This window comes from Acomys minous, assembly GCF_964271855.1.
Source record: "Acomys minous genome assembly, chromosome: 11".
Taxonomy (NCBI): Eukaryota; Metazoa; Chordata; class Mammalia; order Rodentia; family Muridae; genus Acomys; species Acomys minous.
Genome location: NC_140492.1, coordinates 76,045,573 through 76,067,110, shown reverse-complemented (window position 1 = coordinate 76,067,110; position 21,538 = coordinate 76,045,573). Strand labels below are relative to the sequence as shown.

At 39.8% G+C, this 21,538-nt stretch overlaps 1 protein-coding gene across 3 annotated transcripts in view; it reads left to right on the top strand.

The window, feature by feature from the left end:
* Positions 1-1,176: 1,176 nt before the first annotated feature.
* Positions 1,177-21,538, top strand: part of CLXN (calaxin) — a 103,415-nt gene continuing 83,053 nt past the window's right edge. Inside the window, exons 1-7 of one of the 3 annotated variants that reach the window (XR_014782906.1) lie at positions 1,177-1,657; positions 8,196-8,354; positions 10,259-10,363; positions 11,355-11,506; positions 11,864-11,968; positions 14,330-14,470; positions 17,075-17,319. Coding sequence is in view for 2 of the 3 variants with exons in the window: in XM_084800712.1 (XP_084656838.1) it covers positions 1,600-1,657; positions 8,196-8,354; positions 10,259-10,363; positions 11,355-11,506; positions 11,864-11,968; positions 14,330-14,389 (639 nt within the window). In the remaining variant the exon portion in view is untranslated. Of the gene's footprint in view, positions 1,658-8,195; positions 8,355-10,258; positions 10,364-11,354; positions 11,507-11,863; positions 11,969-14,329; positions 16,180-17,074; positions 17,320-21,538 lie in introns of those variants that run through there. The other 2 variants (XM_084800712.1, XM_084800713.1) reach the window with 2 other exon arrangements.

Here is a 21,538-nt window from a genome sequence, read left to right as displayed (position 1 = left end):
CGTTCTCAATTTTCTTTAGGGAGGAACAGTCCCTAGGGCTTCCAAGGTTCTTGGTTCTGGTTTCAAACAGCATTGCAATTATTTCTACAAATAAAACAGTAAAAGAAAACCAGGCACTTCAACACTGGTACTATTTAATTTTGGGTTGTTCCTTATTCTTGGCAGTATTTATCTATTTTCAGGTTGAAAAGGACATTATGTTTACAATCAACTACTGGTTCTGCTGAGCTAGCCCATTCATTTGGGTCTAAATTCAAACAGAGCATCCTATCTATTATTGAGCAAGACAGAAAGAATTGCAGCACTATGGATGTGTAATCATTTTTTTTTTCTTTTAAGAAAACCCAGTAGGTATCTTTCAAATAAGCAAAAGATCAATTTTAATGGGTTATGTTTTTTAAAAAGCAAGCTTGAGTTATAGCCCTCACTGAAATGGGGACCTCTCTTCATATAAGAGGATGTAACTTTAATTAACAAACTTAAAATTTGACAGTGGCCTTTTGCAAATCTGACTGACATCCTCCACCTCCAAAGAGTGAGATAGAAGATGAAGGAGAGAGAGGGAGGGAGGGAGGGAGAGAGAGAAAGAGAGAGAGAGAGAGAGAAAGAGAGAGAGAGAAAGAGAGAGAGAGAGAGAGAGAGAGAGAGAGAGAGAGAGAGAGAGAGCGCACAGTTCAAACCGTAATTGTTCAGAGTCCCTTCCCTTCCGGTGGTAACTAATGAAGACTGACGAAGTGGTAGGTAAGTAAGTCAATTAGTCCTGAAGAAAAAGCTCCTCATACTTGGGCAAGAAGCCACACATGACAACTGACTGGATGGCACACCTATTTCCCTCCAGCGCCTCCACAGATCTCCTTGAAAACCCTAAGCTCATCACCCAAAACATCTGTCCAGTGTGCACATCTTACTCTTAGACTTTTGATTTTATGCAGTTTTGAGGGACTGTTACCCGAAAAGAGAGTGTGATAAGTGAAAATTAAAATCTCCAACATGGAGCCAGGCATGGTGGTGAATGTCTTTTATCTCAGTACTCAAGGAGGCAGAGACAGGCGATTGTTGTGAGTTCGAGGCCAGCCTGGTCTACAAAGCGAGTGCAGGACACCAAGGCTAACACAGAGAGACCCTATCTGGCACGGGCGGGGGTGGGGTGGGGTGGGGGTGGGGTGGGAAGAAATAAACAAACAAAAACAAAAAAGTTGAAAAAAAACCCAAAGGTGGGGGTGGGGAGAACTCCAACGTAACAAACAGCACAGTCCGCAAAGTGCCAGGCTAGAACGCTGCAACTGAGTCTAAATGTAAGTACAGTTGGCTGGGTAGCCAGAACTGGCAGGTCTTACTGGGTCGACCAGTTTGCCTCCAGGGCAGGAGCCAATCGGTAGCCCGCCTAGGCCGTTGCCATGGTTCCTCTGTGTATAGGGACCTCATTCCTGGAGGCAATTGGTGGCCTGCTGAAGCGTTGCCATGGTTACACTGTCTGTTAGGGCCGCAAGTGCACAAAGCCAAGCTGGCTGCACCAAGCTCCCTCCACCTGGGGCTCGCGAGCGTCCTGGCACTAGGCTCCTGATGACGCTCTGAGACCTAATTTTAAGAACACCCACCATGAACCGAAAGAAGCTACAGAAGTTGACGGACACCTTAACTAAAAGTTGCAAGCATTGTAAGTAAGAACCGAGTGCGGAGGACCCATGATCTCCTTTCTACTCAGTCCCTTTCTGGGGTTTTAGCTTTAGACAAGTTGAAAAAGAAATTCTAGAAACTGCCAGAATTAAGAAAGTAGCCGACCTATGTACAGCACCTTAATCTACTTTCTAGCTCTTTGTAGAGCAAAAGAACCTGTGTGGTATAAACTGTGGAGGTTTACTAAGATATCTCTAAGGGAAAACAGCCATCCATTCCTGAACACTGTCTTAGGGAGATGTACTGTAGGCACTGTCTTAGGGAGATGTACTTTATTTGAAAACTGCATTGCTTAGCAAATCCTAGATAGTAAGGAATCTGTCCCAGGTTTCAGACAGTCAATTTCCAAATGTAAAGGAGATCCTACTGTTATACTCAAACCAAAAAACCAGCTGTCCTTGGGCTAATAAACCATGTATGGATGTGGTTGAGATAAGGGCAGTATTTGATGTGTGAATTTAGAAGTTGTTTGATTGTTGGAAATCTACTGGTCGCTTGATGAAACAGGAGAGGCTCTTCAACCCATCTCTGTTATATGAAGGTGTAGAAATGAACTTCTCTGGTGGCACTCAAAGGAAGGATAGCAGGCTACAAAGAAGAGACTTGATACCCTATGAGCATATAAAGGGGGAGGAAGTCCCCCTCAGTCACAGTCATAGGGGAGAGGAGTAAGGGGAAAATGGGAAGGAGGGAGGAATGGGAGGATACAAGGAATGGGATAACCATTGAGATGTAATATGAATAAATTAATAAAATAAAAAAATTTTAAAAAAAGAAATGAATGTCTAATGTAGCTCTGGAGGTTTCAGGCCTAGTTCTTTCAACATCATTATTGTCTGATAGAATGTGTGAGAATTGACGTCATGAGGGTAGTGCCTGAACTGAAAATTGTGATATAGTGTTATACTGTGAGCATCTTAAAATTCTCAGAAAAGGGCATCCTGTCATTTAAGGTGTTTATAAATTTGACAGAGATTTTGTTCTTCTGTTGTTTTCTTGTAATGGATGCTTCCATCTCTGGAAGAGTACCTGATATTTCTAAAATGAGTACAAACATATCTGATAAATACAACAGATTAATAACTTCTGCACATAATGCTCATTTGATTGAGTCTGTTTCATAAGTTCACAACTCTTCACTAACAAAAACACTGAGAATGATTAAAAAATAAGTGGTTTTTCTTTTGTTTTTTTTGTTTGTGGTACTAAAGATTGAACATGCTTTACAAGCAATCCACCACTGAGCTAAATCCTATATTCTCTTCTGTCTATATTTTAAATTATCAATGAAAAAAAACCACTTGACTTTTGTTCTTAAGTAAAAGTGGTTATTAGTGAAAAGTGAGTGGACTGTTCTGTTCAAACAGCATGTGAACATTGAAATGTCCTTAAATAGCAGACGATGGCACAGTGAATGAATTGGGATGCATTGTGCTGAACCAAAGAAGAAAAGGTCTTAGGTGGGAAGCTAGTTAATCTAGCTACTGATGCAACCTTCTGGACACATGTAGAGACTCTGTAAAGTGAAAAACCAATCTGAGATTGCTCTTAACTTCATGTAATATGTTGAGAACTCAGGGGACAGAACAGTAATACAGGGGAAAGGAAGGGAGAAAAGATAAATAACACCAAGAATGTTTGAAAAAGGCACAGGAAAACACTTTTATTACTTAAATATTCATTAATATATATGTATACCATACACACACACACACACACACACACACACACACACACACACATATATATATATATATATATATATATATATATATATATATAGAGAGAGAGAGAGAGAGAGAGAGAGAGAGAGAGAGAGAGAGTCATGCTACATGAGGTGAGGCTGTTCTCCCTATATCCAAGTATCCAAGAGCCACATACTATCCAACACAAAATTCAGTGCCAGGCTTGGGAAATCTCCCCTCAATTTATTGGTAAGGTAATATAAAGGATTCCCAAGACAATATCGGCCACTGCCTTTGCCTTTTATTGTCTTCTAAAACTTGAAAGTCTGACTGTATTCTGAAGATGCCATATAGTTCAAACACATTCATAGATATTAAACTGAAGCTACACTGGAAGCGTCCTCACTGAGGACTAACTCTTACACAATTTTTAAAAATTATTATTTATACAGTATTCTGCCTGCATGAATGCCTACACACCGATAAAGGCCATCAGATATCATTATAAATGGTTATGGGCCACCATGTGGTTGCTGGGAATTGAACTCAGTACCTTTGGAAGAACAGCCAGTGCTTTTTTGTTTGGTTAGGTTTTTTGTTTTGTTTTGTTTTGTTTTGTTTTCTGAAATAGGGTTTCTTTGTGTAGCCTTGGCTGTCCTGGACTCACTTTGTAGACCAGGCTGGCCTCCAACTCACAGAGATCCACCTGCCTCTGCCTCCCGAGTGCTGGGATTAAAGGTGTGCACCACCACTGTCTGGCTGGTGCTCTTAACCCCTATTTTAAAATGTGTCCAATCTGCCAAGGGAGAGGACCAATCAGTAGTCCTACCCAGAGGAAAGCCTGTAAGCCAGAACAACGACTCGAAAGATTGACATGTTGCAATGGTGGGAACTTTTATCTTGGGGGCAACCACTAGATGTTTAACTGAACGTAAGATCCACTGAATAGGCAGGAATTCATGTCTTGTACTGTAAACCTAGCCAACTAACCATGGCTGCAGGGATCATGAACCCTAGAGGAGAATCTATAATTGCCATTTTCCTAAACCAGTATAATCTCTAACTGTATTCTAAGTAATTATTCTTCTAGCCACATATAAGTGTGGCTCTCACTCTGCATTAAGTAAGTCTCTGTTTTCAACAGATGGAGAAAATTTTAGAGACCCACAGCCTGTCATAAAGCAAAGAATAAGTGCCTATGAGGTGCCTAAGCCTAACTAATACGTATACAATGTAACCCTTATCCCTAAGGATCAGGGAAAATCACAGAAGAAGAAGAAGAAGAAGAAGAAGAAGAAGAAGAAGAAGAAGAAGAAGAAGAAGAAGAAGAAGAAGAAGAAGAAGAAGAAGAAGAAGACTTTTAAGAGCAAGAAGACCAGGATACTTGCTACTAAATAGTATCATTAGGCATAGCCAGGAAGAATAAAGCCACAAAATCCCAACAATATCGTTTTGTGACCAAGATCAGTGTGTACAGAGGAAATGAGTCTGACTCCTATATATCTATAACTATAGATATTCAATGGCTGCTGAGAGGAGAATCAGTTTTATCCAGGGACAAACAATTGCATAGGCTGTCCAATCCCAAGAGGTTGGCTCTAGACCCAAATACATCTAAGTCCATTACTGTATGCATGTATGTGCGTGCATTTGTGTGTGTGTGTGTGTGTGTGTGTGTACAATAGAGAGAAAAGGTCATAAGAGTGAGAGACAAAGGTGATTTAGATGCCGTGCTCACATGTGAAGCAGTAAAAAGGTTTTAAAAATCAGCAAGACACGTTTTTTCTTTAAAATGACTTTCAATCTCAGTAATAAATTAAGCTAATGTCACTTAAGTGACATTTCTGTTGAGACTGAAACAGCATATGTTGCTCAATCCCCAGCCACTAGCAGTTCTTCATTTTTAGAGCTTTGCTTGCTTACATATGTGTGTTTTTATATCATTCTATTTAACACTTTAACTGTTTTATATGTATGGTTTTGGCATTAAATTCAGAAGTCTTCTTTTATCCATGGAGTTGGGGGTAGAGTTTAAGATGCCTACTATTAGAGATGTTGAACACTATGTATTCAATGTTTTTTCCACTGCACATATACCTGATATATTTGAAGTCATAAATGAGGCCCACTTAGAAGTTAGGTTAGTTATAAACAATAAAATAAAAATAGTTACAACAACATGCTGTAGAAAAGTCAATGTGTTTAGATTGCATCCATTAATCTTGCACTATAATAGGTGAAGCGAAACTTCACGCAGGAGGGGACAGTGTAGATCACAGTGTCGTGCCACTTTCATGATCATCCATCTCCAGAACTTTCATCTTTCCCAATTAAAGTCTGTACCAAAAAAATTAATTCCCTTTCCTACCACCACAACCACTGGAAGCCACCAGATTCTGCCACAGTGAATTTGAGAAGAGTGGATACATCATGTAAGTGGAACCATGTTTTCTCTTCTCGCTACCACCCACTTAGTCCATAAACATGCTGCTTCACGTTCCCTGCATTTCCACAGTCATGGGAAAATACAAATTGGTAAAAGAAAAAAGGATTTATTTACTGCTTGGACGAGTTGGGGGAGGGTATCTCGCTTTACTCCCACCATGCCTGTGGGAGGCTTTCAGTTTGTAGAAAACCTGGAGAGAGTTCAGGTCATATATAAGCATATCTGAGAGACAGGTCCTTTCTTGGGGTGGAAGAGGACCTAGGCCGTGTTGTTCTATTGTTTCTGTCCTCTGTTACAGAGATACACACTTATTCAGTTCTAGAAGAAAAAAAACCATAAAGGCATCTCAGGGGTTTTGTTCTGGAAGTGAGAGTTCTTTGTCCCTGGGTCCATCTCTGTGCTCAACCCATCTCTCTCTTGCTTAGTCCATCTCTCTCTGTGCTAGGTCCAAGTCTGCTTGCTCTGTCTTTGTGCTATATGTAGGACAGGAGTGAATTGTGTCTTTTCTTTGAAAGTCAACTTCAAGCTCTGACTCCTGCATTCCTGTTAAAGACATTGTTCATTTTGTAAGTGAAAGGAAGGGGCAGAAGGGTGAAGGGAGGGGCAGAAGTAGTTTTGTTTACCCTATTTTCTCCATCACTGTGGCATCAGCATGAGGGCATGGCTATATTTTCCTTCTGTTTTCCCACTTATCTGAATGCCCATGCATCTTGTAACAACCTTTAAAAGCCAGGATTTCATGTCTTGACTACATCACAGTTTTTTTTTTACTAATTTATTCTTGTTACATCTCAATGGTTATCCCATCCCTTGTATCCTCCCATTCTTCCCTCCCTCCCATTTTCCCCTTACTCCCCTCCCCTATGACTGTGCCTGAGGGGGATTTCCTCCCCCTGTATACCAAAAAGAGACTTGATACCCTATGAGCATCACAGTTTTTGTTTAGCCACTCATGCATCACACAACAATTGGGGTGCTCCTTCTGACTCTTCCGAATGATGCCACTGTGAGCACTAATATACAGGGGAATGGCTGAGTTCCTCCTCTCACTCTTTAGTGCTGTGCTGAAGCAGACTCACTGGATCACACTGTGTTTATTTTTAGAAACTGGCATGCTGTTTCCACAGCCTAAAGTCTTAACCATTATATTATTTTCTACTATTTACTTACTTTTTTTTCCTATTCCAATGTTTAATGTTTTTCTCTTAAAATGTGATTCTTAAAACCAGGAACCACACCCTGAGTCTTTTCTGGCATGTAGGATAGGGTGCCATTTCTCTATTTTCTAGTACACGCAGACTTTGTTCTTATGTATGAAAGCATACAACTATAATTTTTTTAGTTTTAAATAAGGATTTTTCATCTCTCACTAATTTTTCATGTTTAAATTCACTTATGTTCTGTTTGGTAAACTGTATTTTAAAATGTTTTATTTGTTGTTGCTGATGGTGGTGGTGCTAATGGAGTGTGTGTGTGTGTGTGTGTGTGTGTGTGTGTGTGTGTGTGCGTGTGCGTGTGCATGTGTGTAAATGGTATCAAACTCAGGTCACCAGACCTCCATGGCGAGGCAAATGCTTGGCTTTATTTTGTTGTTTGGTTTTTAGTTTGTCTTTCTTTCTTAACCACATTTCACTAATGTTCTTAATGCCAGTACATATTCATTCTCATACTCTCTTATTCACTCTCTCATATCTCTCACCTCTCTGTCTCTCCTTCCTCTTTCTTTGTGTGTGTGTGTGTGTGAGTGTGTGTGTGTGTTTTAAATAAGAAAAACTCCTTCTCCAGAAGTAATCTTGAATAGTTTCTTGTTAATGTTCACACAACTTTGAGAAAAAAAACATGCTTCTTGGCTTAAAATTTCTTTATTAAAAATAATTCTGATTTTATTTCAAAACTATGCCTTATAAATTCATTAAGCCTAAACTGAAGTGAAAATGATTACACAGATATTTGGCAGCCTAAATTTCCAGAGAAACTATTGTTTGTAGCTATCATAAGCACCTCCATCAAAAGCTGGCTGTTTCTAACAGTCTAAAACAACTCTACTGTGACTTTCCCTCTGCCTGCACTGTGAACTCCAGAATTTGGCAGCACAGACATTTGGGTCATGTGACTGATACTTTCTTTCATCCTAAATGCAATGGGACCCAATTTTACTTAGCATTTGGCTCCAACAGGAAGAATTTACTCTCTGTTAGTGGGTATCTCAGATGACTTTGGCATCATCTTCTTTAACTCTAAAGCTATGACTCAGAATGTGGGAGTCTTGAAAGTGGCAACCAAGTATTAGATGTCTTTGATTTTGAACACGTAAGCTCATTAATGCAATATTTGAATTTGAACTTAAAAAATTTAAATGTATTTTTATTCATTTTGATCTTTTACAGTTAATAAATTTGAAGTGAGCTGCCTTATCACACTTTTCTATAACTTGGTGGGAGACGTAGCAGAGAAGCAAGGGGTAGTCATTGGACTAGATCGTAATGCATTTCGGAACATCTTGCATGTGACATTTAGAATGACAGATGACATGATTATGGACAGAGGTAAGATACACATACCACTTAAACTGACAAATACACCTATAATTACCAAAGGTTTAAGTTTGGTCATGCTCTTGGGAAGAATCTTTTGTTCTACACTCTCAATTTCATTTCAATATATTTTAATCTTCCAAAATGTGTGAAGGAAGCAATCTCCTCTTCCTTTTGCTATTTAGAAAAAGAACAAAATTGTGTTGGGTAGCTGAGTTTCATAGTTTATACAAAAAGTTCCATAGTTATCTGCTTCTATTTAAATTTCCTTACATACAAGAAAATAGCTCAATAACAGGTAAGATGTTCTCCCACCATGTAACAGTACTACTTGTCCAGAAGAGTAAAAACATTATTGTTTTTATTAAGCAGCTTAAATATCTAATGACTTAGAATGTTTATTTTTATTATTTTATTCATATTTTATATATTAAGATCATTATTTATTCCCACAACATATGAAGAGGAAATTAAATATGTAATTAAAAGAGTTTTCTATGTAATAAATTTAATATGTAATTAAAAGGTTATGAATCTCAGTTCCTTTTGTAAATTGAGGTCATGGGACATTGGGCCTTAACACCACCAAACCAAATTATCCAATTGAAAAAATGAGGTACAGAGCTAAACAGAAAATTCTCAGCAGAGGAACATCAAATGTCCAAGAAACACCTTAAAGAAATGTTCAACGTCCTCAGCTGAAGTGCAGGGAAATGCACTCAAAATGACTCTAAGATTCCATCTTACACCTACCAGAATGGCTAAGATTAAAAAAAACTCAAGTGACAGAACATGATGGCAAGGGTGTGGAGAAAGGGGGGAACACTCTTCCATTGTTGGTGGGAGTGCAAACTTGTACAGTCACTTTGGAAATCAATCTGGTGCTTTCTCAGAAAGTTGGGAATAGTGCTACCTCAACACCTAGCTATGTCACTCCTGAGAATATACTTGAAAGATGTTCCATCATACAACCAGGACATTTATTTGCTCAACTATGTTCATAGCAGCTTTATTGCTAGTAGTCAGAATCTGGAAACAACCTAGATGTTCCTCATTTGAAGAATAGATAAAGAAACGAAACGGTGGTACATTTATACAATGGAATAGTACTCAACTATTAAAATCAAAGAAATCTTGAAATTTGCAGGCAAATGGGTGGAACTAGAAATGGTCATTGTGAGTAAGCAAACCTAGACCCAGAAAGACATGCATGGTATATACTCACTTATAAGTAGATGTTAGCCCAACATAAATGTCTTCTGAGAGACTATACTGAGCGAGGGATGAGGACAGATGCTGGGACTCTCTGCTGGACACTGGGCAGAGCCCTGAGGGTGGTATGGAAGAATGGGGGGATGGAAGGTCCCAGAGGGTTCAGCAGACTCACAAGGAGGCTATCAAGGCTGGTGGTTCTAGACACAGAGGTCCTGTACAAACCGTTGCACCAGCCAACGACAATGCATGCAGTGAAACTAGATCCCCTGTTCAGATATAGCCAATGGACAGCTCATTCTCCATGGTTGTTGGGGGAACAGGGACTGTCTTTGACATGAACTCTGGCACCCTATATTTGATCACTTCCTTTTGGTGGGGAGGCCTGGCTGGCTCACAGAGAAAAGGGAAGCAGGCTACCCAGATGTGTTGTGACAGGCTGTGGTCATACGGTGGGGGAGGTGGTCCCTTTCTATCAGAGGTCTAGGGAAAGGAAGTAGGGTATAAGAGGGAGAGGGGAGGGCGGGAACAGGAAGATACAAGTCGGGACATAACAATCAGGGTATAATCTAAATAAATTATAATAAAATAAAATTTTATAAAAAAACACAGCTGTGAAAAGGAGAGTGAGGTGAGACTTGATAAATTTTATGGAGTTTTAAAATCTAACACAAATGTTACATTGTATCTTTTTTTTTTTTTAGTATTTCGAGGTTTTGATAGAGACAATGATGGCTGTGTCAGTGTATCAGAATGGATTCAGGGATTATCACTGTTTCTTAGGGGCACTTTAGAAGAAAAAATGAAATGTAAGTCTGAAGTTTATACATTATGATAAACATAGAAAAGACTTTTAAACCACTGTTTTCCAATCCACTAAAGTTTTTGGTTGGTTGGTTGGTTGGTTGGTTGGCTTATGAGTCTTCATTGGCCTTTCTAGGGAACAAATTTAAGTCAGTAAAGGATGGGAGTATATTAATTGAAAAACATCAAGCCATTTAAGAAGTGAGTAACATGAAAAGAAACAGCACAGGTTGTGACCTTACACTCTAACTATGCACCAATACATTCCTATACTAAGTAGTCACATTGCTTAATAGCAAACATTAAACCAAAAAAATACAAGTTTTCTGGTTCTTAAATAATTCTCAATTAATGGAGTTATACCTCATTTAATAAATTAACCTAAGCATGCAATTGCTTTTTCTATATTTCCAGTCAGTAATGAGTATATCAGTCCTGTTAGATGTGTGTTTTCATAGTCAGTTGAAGAAACATGTAAGGAGGAATGGAAATATTTTCCTAGTATAACTGACATTGCCATGAAAGCCAACTAGCATCAAGAGTGTAACCACATAATGCAGCAGTGAAGTGTGCCTTTGCCCTGAATACTTTGTCAAAGGAAATTTCACATTATTGATAATCTCAAGTATAAATATATGTGTGTACATGTATATGTAATATATACATATAAAATTTGGCTGTTCATCGCTTCACTTCAAGATGCTCCTAGAGAGAACCACTCGAGGGAAGGTTTCAGGGCTCTGGACTCCTGCTGAGGTTCCAAGTTCTGGTTACTCCAGGTTCCAGCAGAAGAAATCTTGCTGACTACACCAGGAGAATCGTTCCTTGGAACTGATATCCTTACAGTTTTGTTATTGTATACTTTAATCCTCTTTTCCTATCATTTCAGTTAGTTCGGTTATCAGTGACGTATTCTCGGTTAATAAGTTCGCAATAAAATTTATTTGTTAAGAAAATTGAACTTACATATAATATATTATATATAATTCTCTTTAGATTGCTTTGAAGTGTTTGATCTGAATGGTGATGGCTTCATTTCGAAAGAAGAAATGTTCCACATGCTGAAGAACAGCCTTCTTAAGCAGCCCTCAGAGGAGGACCCTGACGAAGGGATTAAAGATTTGGTTGAAATTACGCTTAAGAAAATGGTAACCATGAGTAATTTAGAAGGCTTTCTATTGAAACTTGGAGGCAAAGCATGGGATAGAAGTAAAAATTAAGTTATGGTGATTTTCAGTATCCTGTTTAGTTAAATAAGAGATAACGTTCAGTTGTTAGTACAATATCTGCCTTGGGCTACAAGTGACAGAGCACTTGCCTAGCATGCCAGAGACTCTCGATTCCATGCTCAGCAACACCCCACCCAGCCACACACACACTAGGAAAGTTACTTTTCAACTTCCCAACCTCATCTCTCATTCTCCTGCTAACACCTGATGGTGAAAAAGACTGCATTTGCAGCAAGAGTGACATATGATGACTGACCCTGGCTTCTCACATCGCAGGACCAGGACCATGACGGGAAACTGTCCTTTGCAGACTATGAGAAGTCTGTGAGAGAAGAGACTCTCCTGCTGGAAGCCTTTGGACCATGCCTGCCTGATCCAAAGGTAACAATACTGCTTTTGTTGAACCAAAGCATAATTTGGAGCAGCCAGCCTAGGACTTCTCAGCTTTGTATATCGTAGCCGGAAGAATGTGAGCATAACAGAAGTGACAGTTTGTCTCAGGGTTCTGTCGCATCTCACTGCTACATTTTCCTAATTCTTAACTGCATTAATCCTTGTTATAAAGAATTAATGAGGCTCAATGTCTTGTTTGTATCTTCAGCTACAGTCAAGTTACATCTGTCTTGTTTCCCCTTGTGGCATCAAATGGTGCCCTGTTTGCAGCAACCTCAGTAACCTGGCAGCCATGTTTGGTTCTCCTGGCACTCTGAGCAACTTCTTTCATGCCAGTTGCAGCCATCCTCTGTCCTGTCAAAATAGTTAGCTTCCTTACTCTCTCCATCTTCTCCCCACTGACTTCCCCCTGCAGCATACACTCTAGTTGAAAATGCAGGTGGCATCATGTCCCACCTTTGTCCACACACTCTCCAGTGAAGTCTCCAGATGCCAAGTCCGTATCCTGTCTTTCCAGTAACATCTCTTCGCTTCCACACTCTCTCAGGTCATTGCAGTGTGGCCAGCCAAGTCTATACTCTTCTCTCCCTACTCTTCTACCTGGCCTGTCCTTCCCATCTCTTCCCCAACCGTTCACATGCCTCAGTGCCCTAAGTCACCCAATCTCACAGGACGTACTGCAACCTTATAGGTAACATTTGCACCTTTACCCCTTCATCTCTGTGCCCAAACTTGCTTTTTTTTTCCTTTGCACTATTTCTTACACAATATTTATTTGTCTGCATACTGTCTTATTACATAAATGTGAAGTTCCTGAAGTCAGGAAAAGGATTTCTTTTACACTGTTTTCACACAACCTATGGATTGACTGCACTGAGTAGATGCCTAGAAAAATGTTGATAGATGGATGGAGATGAATGGATAGCCTCTGAGATACCTTGGGAGAAAGTCCTCGGTCTGTCTCCCATATTCGGGAACTGGTTAGTCATTCTTTTGTACCCTCCCAACATTCTCAAGTTATTCCAAAGCTTTTAAAACCTGCCTGCTAGCATTCTAAAAGTTTTAAACTCTAAAGGCTTTTCATTTTTCTCATCTTAAAAAACCAGACAAAAAGCATTAGAAGCGGCTTAAGAGGTCAGAGGATGTGTTTCTCTTATAGGTGATTCCAGTTGGGTTCTGAGTATGCACATATGCCTGGGACTCATGCTCTAAGGAGATTTGATGCCTCTGATCTTTGCAGGCACTCATGCACATATATCCCATGTAGAAACATGTAACACACAAAATTAAAAATAAATCTTTTAAAAGCAAATGGAAAGGATGGGATAAAAGGAAGGAGAGAGGGTATGTGTTCGCATGAGTTCCATAGCCACTTCTATTTGTACAGCTACATGTCTGGAGACACTCATCATCTCCTACAATCTTGTCGCTGAGATCACCCAGTCTCTCCCCATATCCAGTTGATAAGTCTTATGAATGCCCTTGGGTCCTCGCCTGTGCGTGAGTCCCTGTATGTGCAGAGTTCACTGTTGTTGATCTCCACTGAAACCTTCCTTATATCAGGACTATACTCCCTGTTCCTGCCTCCACTAGGTTGGAGGCTACTGAAAAGCAATATGAGAGTCAAAAACACACGAAGAAGTTCTCAATGCCTATTGTACTGGTTGGAATTCCCTTGTGAGAGATTCTCAGCCTGTGTGCTCAGCCCTTTGGGGTTTCAATGACTCTTTCACAGGAGTCACCTCTGACCACTACAAAGCACAGATATTTACATTATGGTTCATAGAAGTAGCAAAATTACAGTTATAACATAGCAACAGGAATAAGTTTATGGTTGAGAGTTACCACAATATAATGAACTGTCTTACTAAAGGGTCCCAGCATTAGGAAAGCTTACATCCTGTGGTCTAACTATTCTAATAATGACTGTTCCCTAATGGAAAGTCCAAGCCTGGATATCTCTTCTGGTCTTCAGTACTCATTGGAATCCCAAATAAGTAGGTTCTGATCCCAGTAAAGGAATCTACTGGCCACGGAAACTGAGGGCAAACAGGCTAAGAGCAAATGCTTCCTTCTGTGTCTGTTATATAGGCTGCCATCAGAATGTGTGGCCCAGATTTAAGGTGGATTTTTCCACCATAAATGATCCAATCAAGAAAAATATCTCACCCAGAAGTGTGGGTTTTAGTTAATTCCAGATGTGATCAAGTTAGTAATCAAGATGAGCCACCACACCCACCTTCCCCTTGACCTTCTTTCTGCAGACCTTAGGGAGGTACTCAGAGCATTTAGTTTTGTTCCACCTCTTTTTTTTAAGACTATACTAAGTTTAGAACATTTATCTTACAGAGCCAGATGGAATTTGAAGCACAAGTATTCAAAGATCCTCATGATTTTAATGACGTGTGAACTCCTAAATGCATTGTGTTGAGTATATACAAAAGGAGCCAATTAAGTTCATCTGTTCCTCTCAGATCAGAAGATGCTGTGGTAACATTCAGTTCATTTGTATATATTTTCATTCAGGGCATCCTCATAGATGCTAGGTTTGGCAAGAGAGGTTGACGTTACTAATGCTATTTTACCACATGGACTTTAAGACACATACATGTCATGACTCTCCATATTAATCAAATCAATGAACAAGTTATGTGGCCATCACTTATGGATACAATCTTCTTGTCAGAAAGATTTTGAGTACACACTGAAATATTATTGAAACCCCAGACTTTCCTTCATAGCAATATGTGATGGAGATGGTACCAAAAGAATAAGAACATGACTGTCACTGGGAGCCAGCAAGATGAAGGGCACATGAAGCTGATTTACTATGTTTTCTTCTGTTGTGTGAGGTTTACTTCACTAGCTCATAAGCATGGGAAAGCAAAGACTTTGTTACACACATCTTCATAGCCACCATAGCAGTTAGCCTTCTTCATGTAATAGGCCCTCAATAAATATTTCAAATTGGATGAAAAACAGAGAAGTGCCATACAATTACCCCCTGTCCATAAGCAGAGAGAAGTCTTCTCTGTTCCATGAGGCCAGCTTTCAGTTCACCTCTGAGGCATATCTGACATCTGCATTGCAGTCAGATGCTGAGGCCCTCTCTGCTCTGGCTTCTAGTGTCACACCACTCTAACTTTGCTGTAGTTACTTTACCACCACCATATGCAATGCTGTGTCCTGGTTCCACATTGCATGAGTGTCCAGTACATAACGCATTATCGTGCATCATATCATATTGTATAATAATAGTCCCTGCCAGCTGTGGCACCATGGGTCATTGGCATCATGTGACACTAAAAGAACCTCACCCAAATGATCTCTATGAACTCCCTTCTTTCTCTTGGTACTCAGAGTAAGAGGGTTAACAATGTGGTACCCACCACTGATGTGTACAAGCTCTAAAGAACATGTGAAAAAAGCAAATCTCCTTACTTGTGTTATATGCATTATTAGGTTTATGCAAAGGTTATATTGTATACAACAATTGGCTGTTACTAATAAATGGAACAAGCAACTCTATGAAATTAACTGTACTAATACAAGGAATTTTAAATAACTGTTCTTTTTATGACAGTTACAAATAATAGAACACAATGTCCTCCAAATTTATAGCTTCTTTGATAAATGTCACCAAATGATGTGTAATTAAGGTGTACCCAATATGTATATGTATATGTATATGTATATGTATATGTATATGTATATATGACTAAATAATTATTACTATAGTTAAGTAACATATCTGTCAACACATATCTGTCTGGCTTGAGTGCAGTCTGCCCTCATGGTAAGCTTCCAGTAGAACCACTGTATCTTCTGTTGAGTAACTGAAACCCAGTACACCTTGACTAACAGCCCCTCCTTTCTGTTCACTGATGGTCATAGCCACCCACCACCCTACTTTCTGCAACTGTTAGGTTCTCGGCTTTAAATTCACATTAAAAATGAGATTCTGCAGCACTGTTATCTTCTGGATAGGAAATTTTGTGCTTTCATAATGTCCAGTTTACCCAGTGTTACAAATGATATAAAATCCGATTTTAAAAGCTGCAAATGTATATAAAACATATACATGTAGATAATTATCATATTGCTTTGTTTCTAGTTGTCTAATAATAGACAGATTATATCTGTATCACACTTATCTGTATCATGTGATTTCTGTGAAATGAATACAAGGTTCTGGTGTCTCTCTGTGTCATAGTTTAGTGTTGTTTACTAGCTTTATTTCCACTTTGTTATACTCTTTCCCATGATGATGTACATAAACCACTAGCTTGTGTTTTTTTGTGTGTGTCTTTTTAGCATTGGCCACTAAAATTAGGGAAGGCGACACCATATAATAGTTTAGACCGATACCTCCTTAGTGTGGCAACATTGAACACATTTTTTTAAATAAAGTGTTTGTCATTTGTATATATTTGCCAAACACAAAGTTGACTCAGTTTGAATCATATCTTCTAGTGTCATTTTCATTCACTGGGAAAAAAAGTATTTCAGAAGCATAAGAAACTACAAAGCTAAAAAACTAAAGTATTGATTAATATTCTGAGGAATTCCTTCAGTTTTTAGTGGCCTGTTTATGTTGGCCCCTCCACAAGTGCAGCTTTACATGTGAGTGTGCTGAAACAGCGCCTCTTCCAGATGCACCTTGTTGGCCAATGTTTGTCCTCAGCCTGGCTGGTCTTCCTTCTGTGTGGCAGCACTATGGGCAGCATCAGGCCACTGATCATTGTGTACACTAATGTAGTGTAGTCTAGTGTTTGCAACTACAGTGACTAATGGTGAGCACCCTGGAAGCTTATCTCACATGGACTCTTTTGGAATCCGTTGAGAAGTAAATTGTTGTTGAGGTCATGTGTGTTCTTCCAGTTCTCACAGAGATGCTGCTGGTTTTTGAGACCACTACTCCCATCACTGATAACAGCAGTCTTTCCACCTCCTCCCGAACCATGGAGGATTTGTTTTGTTTTTATTACTATAACTTTTCTTTGAATGCCCTAGCTTGCTTCCTACTCTTGTGATAAAGACCATAACTAAAATCAACTGGGGAAAGAACGGATTTATTTCACATTACATTTCCAGGTAACCATCTATCACTGAGGGAAGTCACAGCAAGGAGTCAAGCAGGGCAGGAAACTGGAGGCAAGAACTGAAGCAGAAGCCACAGAGGAATGCTGCCTACTGTCTTGCTCCTGATGCCTAGCTCAGCCTGCTTTCTTATATCACCCTGAAATTCATTCCAGTGGCAGCATTACTCACTGAGGACTGGGCTCTCCCACATAATCATTAATCAAGCACAGTCCCACAGTCTTGCCTGCAAGCCCATGGTATGGAAGCATTTTCCTAATCCCAGTTCCCTCTTTCCGGATGATACTAGTTTGTATCAAGTAGATAAAAACCTAAATAGCATACTGCATCTAAAATTTTTATTGACTCTATATTGTGTTCCATATGACTAACCCTCCTTATTACATAACATTATTTAAGTCTTAAAAATGTGAATAAAACACCCTAAGGTCAGCACACCTTCAGTTGACGCTCGCACACAATTCAAAGAGCATATATGCTTGTCCATTAGATTCCCAGTATGCATGCGAGCACAACCTCTTTGTGTTGTGAGCAAAGGATGTAACAAAATTTTTTTTCTGTTACTATGTCAAAGTTACTGGATTTTCTTAATTTTGTTGCTGTGGCAACTCCAGTGATTTCAACAAGTATCTCCTCACTTGATGCCAAGCATATCTAAGCACACAGAGTTCTTTGAAAGACCATCTTTCTCCCTTCCGGCCTATTCTGAGCTATTATTCACTGCTGCTTAGCTTGGCTTGACCGTCTACTAAAGCACAGCCAGCATGCAACCTAGTCCCCTGCCTGTCCTGTGGTGACTGAGCTGGGATAATGGAAAGTATTTACAACTGGACAGGTTGGATTATCATTCTTTCTATGGGCTCCTTAAAGATTTTGCTTTCCCATTTCTGCTCTGGTCTCCAGAACCAGAAAAAAGCCACCCTAGGCCCCTCTAGAATAAATATGCAGTGCCTTGCAAGCAGTACAGAGATTCCGTTTAGAAGAGCACTTCTAGGTACCTACAGGATTTGAAAATCACCACCAAAAACTGGTAGCCCTGCATTCTTCCTCACAGATATCTCTGTGTACAAGACAGTACTTGTAAGAAATGAGGGCTGTAATTGCTCACATCATGAAGTCATCCAACATTCATTAGCTTACACTTTGTGTGATACAGTGAGGGTTGATGTGGTCTAAATCAGTTGTCTGGCCGCTCATCTTTTGTTTAGATGATGATCTCATACCAGGCATTGGCTGTGTCATTGCCTGTCATGGATTCATGATGACAACCACTCTCCTTCAACACGTACAGGTGTATCTGTCTAAACCAAATGTTGATAAGAGAAACTAAAATCAAATATGACATAAGCCTGGCAATGAAGTTTCACATCTGAAGTCTTAGTTCAGAAATCATGGCAGCTCTAGCCAGAGCATTTAATGATCAGTTCTCACCAAGTTTGACCAAAACAAGTTTGGGAATTGCACTGCAGACAGAGACAGAGAGAGAGAGAGAGAGAGAGAGAGAGAGAGAGAGAGAGAGAGAGAGAGAGAGAGAGAGAGACAGAGGAGACAAAAGAGGAGGAAGAGGAGGAGGAGGAGGAAAGTATAAAAGACCCACAGATATGGACCACCAGTGTATTATTACAGTTTGAAAACCTATGGCTTATGGTGTCATGACTCCTTTCCAGTTTGAGCTAGGCAGTTAGTCACTGGTAAGATTTTCCAGCCTGTGTTATCACTCAGTTACCAACACAATTGTGTACATTTCAAGAAACAATGCTCATCTCATGAGAGATCTGAAGGCCATCACATTGAAGTGGTTTGGCCAGTGTGGCATTACCCTTGAGCAACAGTTGATAATGTACAGCTTTTTGTTTATCTCTTGCCTCCTTCCTAGTTTGTCAAAAAGAATATTATCCCCCTAAGACACATACATCATCTTGTTTACTTTTATTTTCCTCCTACCTGCTCAATTCCACACTGCCCATATGTGGCTCTAGGCAGGCAGACTCACAGATCATAGCCTCAACTGTGCTTTCTATAAAGATGCAATTAGAAATTTGGGGTTAAATACTCCACGCTATCTCATCAGTTTCTCACAACTAGCAGGTAAGTATTATCATTATTGATTGTTTTCATGCACAGAGTGAGGTAACTGGATTTAAGATAGACTAGAAATTTGATATTTGGCCACAACTGGCAACAAACATAGCCAAGATTTAGACTTCGTCTATTTTTTTAATTCACTTTACATCTCAATCATAGCCTCCTCCCTTCCCCTCCCCCCAGCCTCCTCCCCTACTCACCAGAGGGGGGCGAGCCCTTCTCCCCTACTACCTGACCCCAGGCTATCAAGTCTCATCAGAACCATCTGCATCCTCTTCCTTTGGGCTTGGTAAGGCACCCCACCAGGGGAAAGCAATCAAAGTGCAGGCAACAAAGTCCATGGCAGGGACAGCCCCTGATCCCCTGAATAGGAGACCCATTTGGAGACTGACCTGCCTATTGGCTACATCTGAGTGGAGAGCATAGGTCCTCTACATGCATAGTCCTTGTTTGTTGCATCAGTCTCCACCAGCAGACCCAAGCCCAGATTTGTTGTCTCTTGTCCCCTCTGGGTCCTTCTATCCCCCCATTCACCAATAGGACTCCCTGTGCTCTGCCCAAAATTTGGCTGTGAGACTCAGTTTCTGCTTTGATCCCTTGCTGAATGGAGGCTTTCAGAGGACAACTATAGTATAGCTCCCATCTTGTTCCCTCTCTTCAACTGCTTTTAGTGTCTATTCTATTTGCCCATCTGAATGAGAATTAAGAATCCTCCCTAGGGGCCTCCTTGTTACTTAGCTTCTTTAAGTCGTGTAGATTGTAATATTGTTATTCTGTATTATATGGCTAATAGCTGCTTATAAGTGAATATATACCGTGTGTGTCCTTCGTGTTCTGGGTTACTTCACTCAGGATGATCTTTCCAGATCCATCCATTTGCCTGCAAATTTTATGATGGCCTTGTTTTTGATAGCTGAGTAGTATTCCGTTGTATAGATTTACCACAGTTTCTTTATCTGTTCTTTGGTTGAGGAACATCTGGGTTGTTTCAAGTTTCTGACTATTCTGAATAATTTCGCTATGAACATCTTTGATCAAATTTCCTTTTTGCATGGTAAAGCATCTTTTCAGTATATTCCCAGGGGTAGTACAGCAGCGTCTTGAGGGAGAATTGTTCCCAGTTTTCTGAGAAAGTGTCAGATTGATTTCCAAAGTTGTTGTATATAACCAGCAATGGAGGAATGTTCACCTGTCTCCACATCCTCACCAGCAGGTGCTGTCTCTTGACTTTTTTTTTAAATCTGATTCTGATAGATGTAATACGGAATCTCAGAAATGTTTTGATTTGCATTATCCCATGGCTAAGGATGTTGAACATTTCTCTAAGTGCTTCTCAGTCATTTGCTGTTCTTCCATTGAGAAGTCTCTGTTTAGCTCTGTACCCCATTTTTAATTGGATTGTTGGGTTTGCTGGTGTTTACCAACACTAAAGAGTTCTCAGAAGCAGGATGCTCCTGTAGCCTCATGTTTCCTAGCTGTGATCACTGAGTATTCTATCTTCCTGAGGAATCGTCAGATGTACCCTCAAGGATGCTGTTTGCTGCTGCATTAAAATACATATTCAGCTGGAGTCATCACCTCTCCTTATCTTAGCACATCTTGAGATTTCCTACTATGAACCTACACATGAAGCTGGGGCTGTGACTTACCAAGTTTCCAAGGGTTATAAATTCTACGAATTGGTCGCCAGGCTGTCACCACCTTGGTGAATACAAGGCCAGATAACAGATCACAAAAAGAGAAGATGAGGTAGGTGGTCCATGACTGGATTGTGAAAAGAATAGAGAAACTGGACTGCTCTATTGAAGGAGGAAGAATATGCCTTTATGACCAATCATTGGGAGTCTGTTTGGAGATGCTAAAAACTAGAGGCCAGTGAACAAACTGCAAAAAACAAGAAACTATGGTAGGGTGTTTACTATATGCCACTAAGAAGCCAAAGGTACTACTAATTAATACAGTTTAAAAAGCCAGATTCACACTTTAGTGTGTCACTGAGAATGTAGCTCGGAAGTAGAGCACTTCCCTAGCATGTAGAAGGCCTTGGATTTAATTCTAACTACCACAAAATCAAAACAGGACAAAAAACATTAAATGTGCTTTTTACACTGGCTTTCCAGTGTATATTACAGAAAAAATAAATACATTGTATGATTTGTATGAAAGCAAAGTAAACCTAAAACCCCACAGAATAAATATGGACATGTACACAAGTTAGTGAATGACAATGTTTCAAACTTATACTGTAGTCTCCTTGCTGTAGTCTAGATTATTTGATCAAGTGAAATGAAAACCATTGCACTCTGTGGATGTCTAATTGCTTGATGTTGTATTTTAGGCATTTAAATGTAGAAGAGATCCCAGTAGCCCTGG